At 35.4% G+C, this 15,356-nt stretch overlaps 3 protein-coding genes across 4 annotated transcripts; 2 read left to right on the top strand and 1 right to left on the bottom strand.

The window, feature by feature from the left end:
* Window positions 1-3,106: 3,106 nt before the first annotated feature.
* Window positions 3,107-8,092, top strand: LOC133831058 (DEAD-box ATP-dependent RNA helicase 57-like). The gene is made up of 12 exons (XM_062261225.1): window positions 3,107-3,394; window positions 3,578-3,719; window positions 3,819-3,943; window positions 4,045-4,136; window positions 4,636-4,732; window positions 5,407-5,487; window positions 5,558-5,790; window positions 6,103-6,297; window positions 6,388-6,478; window positions 6,794-6,916; window positions 7,361-7,511; window positions 7,714-8,092. The coding sequence occupies exons 1-12, from the start codon at window positions 3,314-3,316 to the stop codon at window positions 7,929-7,931; spliced, it is 1,629 nt and encodes a 542-aa protein (XP_062117209.1). The 5' UTR covers window positions 3,107-3,313; the 3' UTR covers window positions 7,932-8,092.
* Window positions 8,093-8,229: 137 nt separating this feature from the next.
* Window positions 8,230-11,096, bottom strand: LOC133831057 (pentatricopeptide repeat-containing protein At3g53360, mitochondrial-like). 2 transcript variants are annotated; one of them, XM_062261224.1, is made up of 2 exons: window positions 8,577-11,096; window positions 8,230-8,351 (listed from the first exon to the last, which is right to left on the bottom strand). In XM_062261224.1, exon 1 carries the CDS (start codon window positions 11,006-11,008, stop codon window positions 8,735-8,737), a length of 2,274 nt encoding a protein of 757 aa, XP_062117208.1. In that variant the 5' UTR covers window positions 11,009-11,096; the 3' UTR covers window positions 8,230-8,351; window positions 8,577-8,734. The 2 variants fall into 2 exon arrangements, with proteins under 2 accessions (XP_062117208.1, XP_062117207.1); XM_062261223.1 differs by having other exon boundaries at window positions 8,557-11,096.
* A 1,003-nt stretch (window positions 11,097-12,099) lies between these two features.
* On the top strand, window positions 12,100-14,943 carry LOC133831060 (beta-1,4-xylosyltransferase IRX9-like). Its single transcript, XM_062261226.1, has 3 exons — window positions 12,100-13,004; window positions 13,568-13,802; window positions 14,454-14,943. The coding sequence occupies exons 1-3, from the start codon at window positions 12,280-12,282 to the stop codon at window positions 14,625-14,627; spliced, it is 1,134 nt and encodes a 377-aa protein (XP_062117210.1). The 5' UTR covers window positions 12,100-12,279; the 3' UTR covers window positions 14,628-14,943.
* The last annotated feature ends 413 nt before the right edge of the window (window positions 14,944-15,356 follow it).

Genomic DNA, 15,356 nt, shown 5'->3' on the forward strand with positions numbered 1-15,356 from the left:
ACTTCCTCCAATAGAGTCGGACTAAGCATGCTATGGTTGGAATCATAAATGTTGATGCACCACGTTGGAATGGAGACTTCAATGGCAATCCAATGTGCGACTTTCTCGACGTGCAAGGAAAAATATATTTCACTCATATTTTGCCAGGATACGAGGAATTGATTATCATCACCCTTCAACATTTTCAGCACATCGTCGTCCCATGTATACTTAGTGCCGGTCTCTCTGAAATGATTCCAATGACCTAGGCACACTTGGGGGAAGGTGGTGTTCATGATCGCAACATCTTGCCGAAATGCAGCATGATAAAAGTGGCGTCGGCGGCGTAGCATGTGCAAAGCGGCATCAATATGCTGAAAAAACATGAAAATTTGTTAGTACCATCAATATATTTTAAGATTGAATTGAAAACATAAATGTAATTTACATACCGAATCCCAAAGTCAAGTCTAGATTGTGTGCAACTGCAAGAACCATGCCACACTGTGTGTCCCAGTATGGACGTTTCGATCTCTCTTGTTGTCGATCTTCTCGATGATCCACTTATGGAAGCTCTTCTCCTGCTGCGGGTCACACTTCCTCAAAGGTTCAGCAACTAGCCCCTGTTTATCTACTCTCATCCTCTTCGTTGGGTCGGTGAAGTCATCAAAACGCTTGGGCCTGCGTTTCTTCCTGACAACTTCAAGGCTAGCTGCCTCCTCAGGTTGTAATACTCATACACTGGGACTGTCGACATCACTGGCAACTACAGATGTCTGGGCCTGTGGAGTGGAGGGTGGATCACCGGGCTCATAGTCCTCAGGCAAGATATCAGACTCTGTATCTGATTTTACGTGGGTGGATCGACCTGAGACCACTGAAAGCAGCTGCGCCAACTGAGCCATGATCGTAGTTTGATTCTAAAGTAAGGTTGCCTGGCCCTCCTTAACCCTCTTGAGCCTCTGCATCAATTGCTCATAATCAAGCTGGGCAACCTGACTAGAGGAAGGTGCACAGGCTTGTGAAGTGCCCTCCTCAACCCTCGGGACATCCTCGTAAAAAATGGAGGCTTCCTTTGCAACCTCTGCCAGCTTCTCTGCCTCCTTCTCAGGCACTACTTCCTCCGCTGCAATCCCAGCCTCCCCCACAGTTGATTCCAACTCAGGGAATAACCTGGAATCAACTTGGGAGGCTATTGTAGTAGACTACCTCACCGGGACGTGACTTCAGCATGGAAAATACCACTAACTGCATTGTTGAATAACATGTGTCAGAAAAACTTTAATAAAATAAATCGTTAATCAATTAATTTGTGACATTTAACAAGATAAAATGGAACTTACTCGACGATTGTCAAATATAGGAACAAACTGAGCTGTCGAAATAATGATATTGGTCTTCGTAGCCCAGCTAAGCATCCTTGGAATCTGATTCCCACTGTTCTCACCGAACTTACTCCCGAGAGTTGGCATGGCCTCAAAAGCCCAGCAAAGAAGTACGAGTGCATAGCCATTGGAACTATACTTCGCCTCCTTCTGTTTTTTGCTCGAACCCTCTTTCTTCTTTGCCTCGTAATGCTTCAATTGCTTCTGCATGTCCTTGTGAACTCCTCTAATAACCTTCTTGAAGGACAACTTCCCCCACGGATACTTGAAAAAGTAGTCAAGATCCTCAACCATCTTCAGGGAATCACCCCATATCGTCGTTGTCTTCTCTGGGGCATTCAGTACCCCCCCTATCAAATAGCACAAACCCATCTTAAATGCATCTTCTGGGTTTGTCGAGGCCTTCAAAGCATCTTCCAACTGACCGAAACTAACCTTCGAATCACCATTACAGTATTCATGGATGATCCGATCACTTGAAAGATGCTTTCTCAACTCGTCTGGGGACGGGGTGTTCCCAAAATTCAGCCCAGTGACTAGGGCAAACTCTGCAATCCCAAATTGCAAAGAATGTTGCCCAGTAGAAGTGGCCCTCTTCAGCCTTCTTGCTTTCCACCTTTCACAACATAAGCTGATGCAGCAGAACCCCAAAAAAACTAAACGACTTGGCCTTGAAGAACTGTCCCAACGGGCATGCCTGTGCCTGTTCAATTAGATCGTGCCTCTTAAATTGCTCTATAAGGGTTTCTAAGTAAGCACTACCCCTATAGGTTACACGACCAGGAAAGTGCTTCTCCAATGACACAATCAATTCAGGCATCTGAAAAAAAAAACAAAAAAAAAATGTTAAAAATGTAAAACAATCTGGTAACTATCGAGTCCTATTGAGACAGGTGCTAAAATCAGCCATATGCCTAATATCATTGAGTCCTATCGAGGCAGATGCTAAAATTAGCCATATGCCAAATATCATCGAGTCTTATCGAGGCAGGTGCTAAAATTAGCCACAAGTCTAATATCATCGAGTCTTATCGAGGTATATGCTAAAAAATTTCTATATGCCTAAAATATCATCGAGTCCTATCGAGTCTCATCGAGGCCTATCGAGGTACAATCAAATCCAGAACCTAACATATACTATCGATTTCTATCAATGTGCATAAAAAATCTCGAAAAAAAACCCAGATTTCTTCATTCCCCAGCCCCGATTTATCCTATGAACAAAAAATTAACAAATAAAGCAGACCTAGACAATTTATTGCATAATAAATAAGTAAATCCCTCACATTTTTCTATTTCGGGGTTGTTTCGTTGATCTCTTGGGTTTTCTCGCCTACCCGCCTACTCCGGTCGAGATTTCTTGCCACTGATGTGCGGTCGTGGTCATGGAAGACAATGCCTACAGATTCGACAGTGAATGCGAAAGGAGAGTGAGCAATTTTGAGGATTTTGATATCGGAACCGAGAGAGTGAGGGAGAGAATAGAGAGCGTCCGAGAGAGTAGAGTGAGAAAGCGGGAAACAAATGACAAGGGTATTTTTGGAACTAAGGAAAATACTAAGATAAAATGTACATATATATAGTAGAAGAGTATCTTTGTTATGGTACCACTATTTAATGCACTAAAAGTCAAATTTCCCCATTTAAATTAACCCTAGATTGTCTCTTGATGTAAACGACGTGTCGTTCAATAAGATTTGGTACTTGTGTTGGGAGTAAGAACAGGGTTTAAGCGCAGGGTCTAAGAACGCTCTCACAAAACACAGATTTCAGTTTCACCATCGTCGCCATCAACCTTTTCCTTCCTTCCACTGCAATTCAATCCTAGTCTGTTGCTTTTTTGATAATCACACACACACACACACACACACACAAATATATATATATATATATATATATATATAACGGTACACGGTGTGAGAAGGAGACGACATTCATCGTCTTCAACTATGGAAAAAGGCACTTCTTTTTTGTTCGCTGGAATCCATTTTAATAAGAAGAAATTCTCCAGAGACTTTTCCAGATTCCAGGTACCATTTTATTTAAATTGGGTATTTGCTTTCGTTTTTCTTCTGCATGGTCTGGGTAGTTTTCAAAATTTCTAGTTTCGTTTCAACAAAACACAATCTGGGTATTTCTGTTTGGTTCTCGGGAAAGCTTCATATAATTCTTTCTGATACTAAAATCTAGTGTTGTAATTTTGGGTTGTTTAGGAGAAGAGGGAAAATGATGAATTGGTTGAGAATTTGAGCTTGAACGAAAATAGAGAATTAGAAGAAGATGAAGAAGAGAAAGTAGAGGAGAAAGTACGTGTGAAGAAGAGGAAGAGAAAGGCAGTTGGTTCTGGACCTTCTGGTAGTTATTGGTTTTGCCATTGTTTATTGTTCAATATGTGTGCAATTAAAAGGTATAATAAGCTTTACTTTGAAAATTGTCTTAATAATGCTAAAACAGAATCTGTGGAGGGATTCAACATTTTCAAGAGTTCAAAATCAGTTGAAGCTATCGTGAAAGAAGAGAATGAGAAAACTGAGAAAAAACTCTCCCAAGAGAAAAAGAAATTTTATCAGCAACAAGAGGTTCTTTCAGCTTTCCCTCTTCTTTTTTTTTTTAAAGAAGATTTTGTTTTTGTGTTGGTGCTTTTTTGGTTTCTGCTTTAACATCTTTGGTATTTTCTCAGCGGGATGCACTTTTCAGGAAGGAGCATAACATCCACGTTTCTGGGAATAATATCCCATCTCCACTTACAGATTTCGCAGAGTTAAGCTCGAGGTATGTCATTTTGCTTAGGGGTCTGTTGTTTAAAAAATTGTAAACATATTCTGAGTTGTCTATATTTGTGCTCTTGAGAAACTCTTTTGCACTATGTAGTTTCCCTCTAGCAATTCACAAGTGATTACTTAATGGTTTGGTTATTCTTGTATTTTTTTTATAAGACCTGGAGATCAACTTTTTATGTGTACTGTATTCTTCCTGGATTTTCTGTTATGCTTGGTTCTGTCCAAATGGCCATGATTTCCCCTTATCCCGTAAATGCTGAAGAAAATCAGAGAATTTAGTTGTTCACAATTTCATTTTGTGGCATTTGAGTTCTTCCTCTTTGCTGTATTTGTCATCTTTCTTTGCTTTGCTTTCAAAATACATTGTTGTCTGCTTGAACCTGAAGCTTTTTTTCCTCCTTTCTGAAAGCTGCTGATTCTTAATTCTAGTTGATGTTAATCTCCTGTTGTTATTAATTAAAACTAAGAATCTATCTTGATTGCTCTTATAGATATGGATGTGAGGCGAAATTATTACGTAATTTGGCAGAACTTGGAATTAAAGAGCCAACACCAATCCAAAGGCAGGCTATACCAATCCTCTTATCTGTATGGACTTCCATTTAAGCTATCTTATGGTCTTTATTTTCTTTCACTTTGTATTTATTTCTTTTGTTGTGATTGAAACGAGAAAAAAAAATTATTAATTCAATTTCAACCAATCAGAATTGACCATGAAATATTTAGTTTCAGCTGCACTATTTTGTATATATATATATAGAAATTCTACAATAGGGTCGCCACTTTTGCCCCTACTGCGATAGGGGCGATTCTATTTTCGGCACGTGGAGAAATTATAATTAAATTTTTTTTATATGATGATGTACTATGTAGTTATAGTAGACATCCCACCAATTTTCGGGAAATTTTGAATAATTTATTATGCTAAAAAATAGAGTCCAAAATAAAAAGTTTCACATGAATAAAAAAACCAGGCATGCATGACTGACTGACGGTTTGAACTATATTTTTGGCATCTCAAAAACTAGTGAGATGTCTATTATAACTACAATGTACACTGTTATATAAAAAAAATTGGGTTATAATTTCTGAACGTGTCGAAAACAAACGTTTCTATCGGTAGGGGCATAAGTATTGTCCTTATTATAGGAGAAGTATTGTCCTTATTATAGAATTCTCCTATATATATAAAATATGAATAAAATCAAATCACCATAATTTTTTTACACTACATGATGTTAGTTCTGATCATTTTTTCTTAGGGACGGGAATGCTTTGCCTGTGCTCCAACTGGGTCTGGCAAAACCTTGGCTTTTGTTTGTCCCATGCTTATGAAACTTAAGGTATTCTGTTAGTGAATTGAATTATGTTTGGTTCTTGAATTTTGCTGATTTTCTCTTTCCGTGTAACCAGCCTGCTTCTAAAGATGGTGTTGGAGCTGTAATACTTTGCCCTACACGTGAATTGGCATCTCAAACAATTAGAGAGTGTAAAAAGTTTGCCGAGGGAAGTAAATTTCGTATAAAGCTGATGACTAAACAGCTTATACGAAAAGCTGACTTATCAAAGTTCTCTTGTGATATACTAGTATCCACTCCACTTCGGTTAAAGTTGGCTATTCGAAAGAAAAAGTTGAATTTAAGCAGGCAAGTAATTATTTTCAATGTTTTGAACTTATAAATGATGAGAGCAACATGAAAAAAATTATGTTAGCTTGCTGCAATTTATATCTATTCGGTAGTCAAATAACAATGGTATAGCAATAATAGATATCTATATTTTAAGATCACTTAGATTTTGCTGTTATTTGTAATAGGTGAATTCTGTTATTCCCACTTCATAATTATATCTTTTAAAAGTTGCGAAATCTCAATTTTAGTGATCAATGCAATGGTGTTAGATGAATACCGAGCATTTAAGGATTTGCAATGAACTCATGAATTTCTGGTGTTATGCAGGGTTCAATATCTTGTATTGGATGAATCTGATAAGCTATTTGAGCTTGGCTTGCTAAAGCAGATTGATTGCATAGTCAAAGCATGCTCAAATCCTTCAATAGTACGCTCATTGTTTAGTGCTACTTTACCTGATTTTGTCGAGGAGCTTGCACGTACAATAATGCATGATGCTGTTCGAGTTATTATTGGCAGAAAGTAAGCTTCATGAATCTATTGCAAACCAGAGTTTGACATGTGTTACATGTTGACAAATAAACTGATGTATATCATTTTGATTCTAAACAGGAATACGGCTTCCGAAAATGTCAAGCAAAAGTTGGTTTTTGCTGGAAGTGAAGAAGGGAAACTTTTAGCACTTCGTCAAAGCTTTGCAGAGGTACATTTTGCAGATATGCACCACAGGAAGAATTTTTGCTATAATTTTCTATGTTTGACTAAGATGTGGAAGCTTTCTTTCTCTCTCTCCCCCTCATAGAGGATAATAAGACCAAGGAGATAAAATATGGAAATTATTTTCATTATGATTTGAAGAGTCTGGTTAATAATAGCATATGGTTTCCATTGGGAGAAATGAATCAACATGCTTGTTTGTTGTGCAATATTATTATTATATCACATCAGTATTTTCAATTGGAGCATCTTAATATTCTTCCAACTCATCCTTTATTGTTTTTCTTGTACTTGTCAGTAGAGTCTGAATCCGCCTGTGTTAATCTTCGTCCAAAGCAAGGACAGAGCTAAGGAACTGTATGGAGAACTGTTAGTTGACAACATTAGAGTTGATGTCATCCATTCTGATCTGACACAGGAACAGGCAAGTTCTTGTTATCTTTTACATACATTAGTTCAATTGATTATGGCAAAGAAAAAAAAATTCTAGTGATACCTACAGGATCCTTTTCTCCTTCATAATTCTCACCAATCACCATCCGATTTAAGCAATTTGACAGAAATTGAAACAAAATCCAGAATAATCGAGTTGGGTAACTTTTGGACACTCTTTATTATGTCATTGTTGAAGTTGCTTTTCTTAATATTACTGTAGTGGTAATGGGAAAGTGCCTAAGAATTGGGATTTTGAACATGGTAGAGTTTTGTATGGAAATATTTAGGACTACATCCGTGTGCTAGGTCATTTGGAACTTTATTTTTCTTTTGTGAACTCTCTATGGAGTTGTGCTCATGTGCTCAAGTAACTGCTTTTGAGTTTATTTTTTACATGAACTACAACAAACTACTGTTGTTAAATGGCATACAGCGAGACAGTGCTGTTGATAACTTCAGAGCTGGCAAAACATGGGTTTTAATCGCCACTGATGTTATTGCCCGAGGTATGGATTTCAAAGCAATCAACTGCGTGATCAATTATGATTTTCCAGATTCTACTTCTGCATACATTCACAGGATTGGTATGTCATTCAAACTCTTCTAGCATGTGTTTGAGACCCTAATCATGAAATATAGAATTGAACTTTTAATTTATTGTTTTCAAAGGTGCCTTGCAAATTTATATTCCATACCACATTAGTATTATTAAAAAAAACTGCTTGCCCCTGGTTTCTTTGAAATGAACCTAACCTCTGAGACCATGTTTGCTATTGTTCTATGAAGGTCGATCTGGCCGAGCAGGAAGGAGTGGGCAAGCCATTACTTTATACACAGAGGAGGACATTCCATTTTTGCGAAACATAGCCAACGAGATGAAAAGCTCTGGCTCTGTGTTTCCATCTTGGGCTCTTGGCTTGCAGAAAAAGAAGTGGAAGAAACACCGGCCTCGAAGAGATACAATCTCAACAACCCCTCAAGATAAGGGAGAAAAAAAGAAATAAACAATAAGTTTTCCCAGTTATCAGTTTTAGACTACATTGTATCTGTTTTAATTTATTTGGCTATAGGCTACAAAATTTTGCACACCTGAAATGTTCTAGGATGATTATTGCTGTGTTTTGGTCTAATGCTCAATATCAAGCTGGTTTACTTTTGAATGAAATTTCTGCGGTTATACCAATAATAATGTGATTGAATACAACATGCTTCCATATTCTTTTGAAGTAAATGAACAAAAGAATTGTAATCTCAACTTGTTTTGAACAGCTTTAACATACTAAACAGCAAGTGATTCCTTGAATTAGATAGTAGACTTACTCCACTGAGGATTTTGAACCAATTCCTTTAGTGATTGAACATTTTCTGACCATGGTTGCAGCAAACATTGAACCCCTTGAACGAATTCCAGATCAGGTAAGCACCTGAGGAAAGGGGAAAAAAATGAATAAACATCTCTAAAGATAGATAACTATCTAATCTATTTCTGTTTTAACTCGGTTTGAACTCATATGAATCAAGCAAACTTCGAGCATCCAATTGGGTTGGGTTCATTGACAATTTCACATTAGAACATATCAAAAGACAGCCAAATTTGGACTAAATGTACATAAATTATCATTTGAACACCTCAAAATCAAGAAGCAAACCCGAGATGATCATAGCCAGAGGCAAGAGGCAGTTTAGTTTCCTTGAGGCTGGTACTCAGTCAGTGCACAAGTGGCTTTGGGCTTTCAGTGAAATTCGAAAGGGTATGCATATTCATTCCACAGAATCAACCAGGAAAACCTCTTTTGTTATAAAAAGCCTATGTCTCGAGTGGATCACAACCTTCATCCAACATCTGGAACCACAACTCCTCAAGCTTTTCATATACTTTGTCCCTCTCTGGATGGAAAGTATCATCAGCCAAAAAGACATGGGTTCTACCCTTAACTTCAATCCAGCTCTGACCTGGAACTTTTCTCACCCCCCTTTCTTTCATCAAGCTCCTTAATCTAGATACTTCTGCCCAATGGCCAGAAGAAGCGTGTATGTTGCAAAGTAACACATGAGCAGCAGAATTAGAGGGATCGATTTTTATAATGTTCTCTGCTGCCCATTTTCCTATATCAGTATTCCCATGAGTTTTGCAGGCAGCTAAGAGAGTCTTCCACACCACAATGTCAGGCTCGAATGCCATTTGCTGGATGAAGTCCTCTGCTTCGTGTAAGCGTCCAGCACGAGCAAGCAAGTCCACCATACAAGAACAGTGCTCTCTTGTTGGTACAATCCCATGTTCAATTTCAATTGTTCTATAGATTTTTTGTCCTTCTTCTACTAGTCCAACGTGACTGCAAGCAGTAAGGACCCCTACAAATGTAACTTCGTTTGGCTTTACTCGCAAACTTTTCATTTTTCTGAAGAGTTCAAGAGCTTCCTTTCCATATCCAAACTGAGCATAACCCACAATCAAACTACTCCATGAGACTACATCAGGACTTTCCATTAAGATAAAGAGCTTTGTAGCAGTTCCAAGTGAACCACACTTTGTATACATGTCAATCAATCCATTGGAGACAGAAGCATTTAGTACAAGCCCACTTTTCATAGAAAAGCAATGAACTTGATTCCCTACCTCCAGAGATGCAATTACAGCACAACCTGTAATTACATTACTTAAAGTGATATGATCAGGTCTCATTTGAGAACAAAGCATCAGTCTAAACAATCTGAAAACCTCTCCAGCTTCATTGTGCTGTGTGCACGCTGTTAAAATGGCATTCCAAGATACCAAATCAGCACTGCTTTCTATATCTTCAAAAACTTTAAAGGCATCATAGAGAGCTGAACACTTTGCATACATAGACAGCAAAGTGTTGTGCACAGGAACATTTGAATCAAAACCCATTTTAATTGTATAAGAGTGGACTTGCCTACCCTGCTGGATTGTCCAGGAGCTTATGCAAGCAGAAAACAATGACAGAACAGTCACATCATTGGGTTTAAGCCCTATACATCTCATCTTATTAAAATGTGATATGCCTTCATTAGTGTCTCCACTATTCGCAAACCCTGAGATTATCGCATTCCAAGAAACTAAATCTGGCCTGTCTATATTATTGAAAGCAGTTTTTGCAGACTCTAAGAAGCCACATTTCGCATACATATCACAAAGTGAGCATCCCGCAAAAATATCTCTTCCTAAACCAAATTTTATACACATCCCATGAATCTGTCTCCCATATTCAGGCACAGAGAGGCTGCTACAAGCGCTGAAAGCACTTCCAAAAAAGAACTCATTCGGCTGGTAAGCACCCTGGCATAACATTTCCTTGAAATGAAGCAAAGCTTCTAACTCATAGCCAAGTTGAGAAAATCCTGCAATAATCGAACCCCATGATATCAAATCCTTTGTTACAATACGTGAAAACACAAGGGAAGCATCAGCAATCAGACCAACTTTAGTGTACATTGCAATAAGAGCATTTTGCGCGATAAGTTGATCACCACTTTCTGATTTAACAACATGAGCATGCAATTGCTTCCCCAACCAAGCATCACTACGCCCTGAACAAGCTTTCACTACACTCCCAAACGTGAACTGATCAGGCATATGTCCTAACCTTCGCATTTGACAATACAATTCAATAGCATCATTATATTGACCATTTTGTGAGCACCCAGATATGACTGAAGTCCAAGAAATAACATTTCGTTGAGGCATTACGTCGAATACCTTCATGGCATCCTTAACTGACCCACATTTCCCATACATATTCAAAATACGATTCTGAAGAACGATGTCCTGTTGAAAATTCGACGTCAAAATAAGATTATTATGGATTCTCTTACCATGTTCGAGAGACCTTAGAGAAGAGCAAGCAGAGACCAAGTGAGAGTAAGCACTGGGGCATATCCTAAAAGATGTAGTTTTCTCTATCAAGTCAAACACCTCAAGAGCTTCTTTGTAACGTTTTTGCAAGCACAAGTGCTTCATATACTCATTGCTAGACTGTTCAGTTCTCAAGTTGGGTAAGTTCCATGGATGAAAACTTGGCTTGTTATGAGGTTTGAGCTTGGTTATCATCATGGCTGTCATATTACTCAGGTTTGAGTAATGTACAAGACAATATATGTATATGCATGTGTGTGTGTATTTTGCTCAGATTTTTACTTGAAAAACTAACGAGGAGAATGAATGCCTCTCTTTTCAAAGACTTTCATATATCCAACTATTCTACTATAAACGACATGTCGTTTTCTTGTCATGTTCTAGAATAGTGTGTGTATCCACTATATAGCTCATGTTCGAGCTTTACAAAAGAGTAGCTGTTACTCCACATCAGGACAGATGAAGAAAGGAGAAAAAAAAAAAGTTACCTTGCAAAGTTTTGTTCTTTGAAATTAAAATTTGTGTTGAGAAGAAATTGAAATTGAATCAAAATAAATAAATAAATAAACTTGTGTTATGTTACAAACCAGTACTAATTAAAATAAGGTGTAATCGTGCAATTGTTTGCTTAAAATGTTCGAAAGTTAGTTGTATATGACATGATTAGAGAGAGACAGAGAGAATCCTTCATTTTTATTTTATTTTATTTTTCTTGAGTTTAAACTTATGAATCATCCATTAAAAAGAAACCCATATCAATAATCATCATAAAAAAAAGGTATAATTCCCCAAAAGAGCCCTTGATGTGCAAGTTAATTTCACACTTTTTTTTGGTATAAAAATAGGACCCCACTCAAAAACAAAAATGTCCATGTGATACATACATATATAAGTCTCTCTACACATTATTTTACTTTATTATAAGTCATGTCTTGATTCACGACCAAATTAATCAGCAATTGTTGTCCTCAATTGTCAATGTAATTTTTTTTAATCACCATAATAATTGTATCATGGAGGAGAAGTTAAGACCTCAATATCTTTTTGTTTATTATTATTATTATTATTATTATTATTAAACTACACTTACTGACTTCACACCCCCAAAAATTAAACCAATGAGAATTATATTTAATATTAATTAGTTGATGGGTTTCAATCCCCAACAAACAATATATTGATACCAATCACCAAACTCATCAAAGCTTTCACTACCATTTTCCTTTGACTTAAAGGGACAACAAAGCCCAAAACCATACAAACAAAAACACACACACACCAATCCAATTTGAGTTTCCAAGTACCAATCGCATACCCTCCTCTCCTTACTTTATATATAAAATATATATTCAAATAAGGTTGTCACCTTTCTATCTCTCTCTCTCTCTCTCTCTATTTATATACTATGATACCCAGATTCTGATTTAACAAGTTTTCATATCAAAAACTTGAATTTTGAGGAGAAAGAAAGGTAAGGTATGGGGTCAGTTGAAAGATCAAAAAAGAGAGTCCATGTATGGAAAAAAGCCATAGTTCATTTCTGTTTATGCTTTGTTATGGGGTTCTTCACTGGCTTTTTCCCAACCGGTAAGTCTTCACTTTTCTCCTACGACAATTTCAACTATGTCGTTTCTTCATCAACAAGTAATAAGCAAGAGTTCTCCCCTCAGCCTATTGAAACAACCTCTCACCGAGAAACGACAATTCGTTTTACCACTACTACTGGGTCTACTACTACTAATGTTAATGTTTCAGAAGAAGCAATTGTTCCCATGCCTCATGAGCGTCCCCAAAGAATGAAATTATCAGAACAAGAAGAGGAAGAAGAGAAACGACAACTACCACCACCAAGAAAGCTAGTGATAATAGTGACACCAACAAGCACAAACGACAACAAGTTTCAAGGGGTGCTTTTGAGAAGGCTGGCTAACTCTCTACGCTTGGCTAAACCACCATTGCTTTGGATTGTCGTTGAGGGACAAAGTGAGTCAAACGACGTGTCGCAGATACTAAGGAAGACAGGTATTATGTATAGACATTTGGTGTTCAAAGAGAATTTCACTGACATTGAAGCCGAGCTTGATCATCAAAGGAATGTTGCTCTCAAACACATTGAACATCATAAGCTTAGTGGGATTGTTCACTTTGCTTCCCTTTCCAATGTTTATGATCTTGAATTCTTCGATGAGCTTCGAAAAATTGAGTAAGCAAATCTTTAATCTCTCTTTGTTCTTCTTAATTTCAAAATTTTCTTGTTTTAAAAAAAATAAATAAGCAAAATCTTTTTGAATGTTGCTTGAGATAGTGTTTTTTCTTTAATATTTGTTGTGCCTACTATCTTTGATTCCCAAAGGTTGTTTGATTTGTACAAGTAGACAAGAAGAATTAGTTCAATGATTTTGCCTCTTAACCACTTTAGATTATTATTATTATTATTATTATTATTATTATTATTATTATTATTATTATTATTATTATTATTATTATTATTATTAAATTATAGAATAAATAAAATACAGATCACGATAGGTAGTTTTAATATATATGGTTGTGATATGATTGTATTGCTAAAATTTTACTTAAAGACTCATGGTATGTTTCATATGTCATAATTGTATCACCATTATATATGGTACTATTTTAGTGTCTTTAATGTGTTCCAAGTAGGCTTTAGATGTCTCCTATTTAAATATAAATAATATAAATATAAATATATATATATAATGATGTAAATAGTACTTATTTTGGGGACTTAAATGTATGTAGAGCTTTTGGGACATGGCCAATGGCATTACTAGCAGCAAACAGGCAGAAGGTGATGATAGAAGGACCTGTATGTGATTCTTCACAAGTCATGGGATGGCATCTAAGAAAAATGAATAATGAAACTGATGATGACTCCAAACCTCCGATTCAAATTTCAAGTTTTGGCTTCAATAGCTCTATCCTTTGGGACCCCGAAAGATGGGGTCGTACTTCCCCCGTTCAAACCACATCTCAGGTATTTAAATATACGAATATATGTATTGTTATGTATATTTTAAGGTGTCCAATATTACATGATGAAAAATATTAATTAATTTGTATAATTTAATATTGAGTCCCAATATTAAATTGCACTTATCACTATATGCCGCAGTATATAGGTGGACCATGTGTCTCGTAACAATATTCTTAATATAAATACATATATATTAAGTTTGAAAACTCAAAATTGTTAATCAATTGTTTTGTTAATTATTTACGTGGAAATACAACAATTTCATTTTCTAAACCGAACATGATATAAAAATGTTCCATACCATAAAAATTAACATATAACTTCATTAATTATTTGTTAAAGTATAGATCTTGAATTTATACTTTAATATTTTTTTTAATACCAAACCTAATATTTGTATGTTTTTCCACCTTTATGGTTAGCAAGTAAGGTTGAGCAGAGGTTTGGCCAACCTACAAATATTATATAATAAGATTTGACAGACTTGCAAACATTAGTTAATTATTATTATTATTATTATTATTAGGTGAGACTATAATGAAATTTTTTAACTTAGTTAACTAATTAAGTTTATTCTTCTGCAAAAGAGTTAATTAGATGTACTTAATTATTATTTAACTAATTATTTATTTATCATTATTTCTGAAATAGGATTCAATCAAATTTGTGAAGCAAGTGGTTCTTGAAGATGAGACTGAAATAAAGGGTATCCCACCAGATGGGTGCTCTAAGATCATGCTTTGGCGTCTTAATTTTCCATTTCAATCATCACCAAATAATGTTGTTCCACCTCTAAGTACAGCAATTGATAATAGTCAAAGATAAAAATAATTAAAAATTGAGATACCCAAAAGTAATTGTTACAATGTCAAATTTACAAAAAAAAAAAAATTTATATAAATACCCGAGGATATGATTTTTCTTTCCCTTATACTTTTTCTTTTTTTAATTTTGTAATTTTATTGATTCATATTTTTCTTTTACAATTGAAGTTTTGTAATGACTTGTAACACAATGATTGTTCAAATATGTAGCATAAAATAATGAGGAATTTATCTTTATCACCTTTTTTTGTAGAAATAATATCATTTGTATGCTCTTTTTATTTTTTATTTTTTTTATGTTACGTGTTTAGTATATATTTGGTATAGGTTCTCTATTTAATTCAAAACTTATATTTTTAAAAATTCAAGATTTTATTTTAGAAAGAAAATAAAAATATAATACCATAAAAAATAATAAAAAGAACTTAAAAAATTCATTTTATGTTTGATATATGTTTCGTGTTTGATTCAAAAATTGTGTTTTGAAAAAAAAAAAACCAACAATAAGATGAGAAATTAAAAATTAATATAATGTGAAATCCCTAAAATAATTCACCAAAAACTATTATTTTACTAACTATTCTTTAATGGGATAATTTGAGAGTACTAGTTTTAAGATTAATTAACCAAAATTAGCCACTAAATACATTTAGTTTAATATTACTTTTTTTTATTATCACATTTCTCATAGTACCACTTCAAAAATATAGTTTAGTTATGAGTGTTTGAG

The sequence above is a fragment of the Humulus lupulus genome, chromosome 4 (genome assembly GCF_963169125.1).
Source record: "Humulus lupulus chromosome 4, drHumLupu1.1, whole genome shotgun sequence".
NCBI classification, from domain to species: domain Eukaryota; kingdom Viridiplantae; phylum Streptophyta; class Magnoliopsida; order Rosales; family Cannabaceae; genus Humulus; species Humulus lupulus.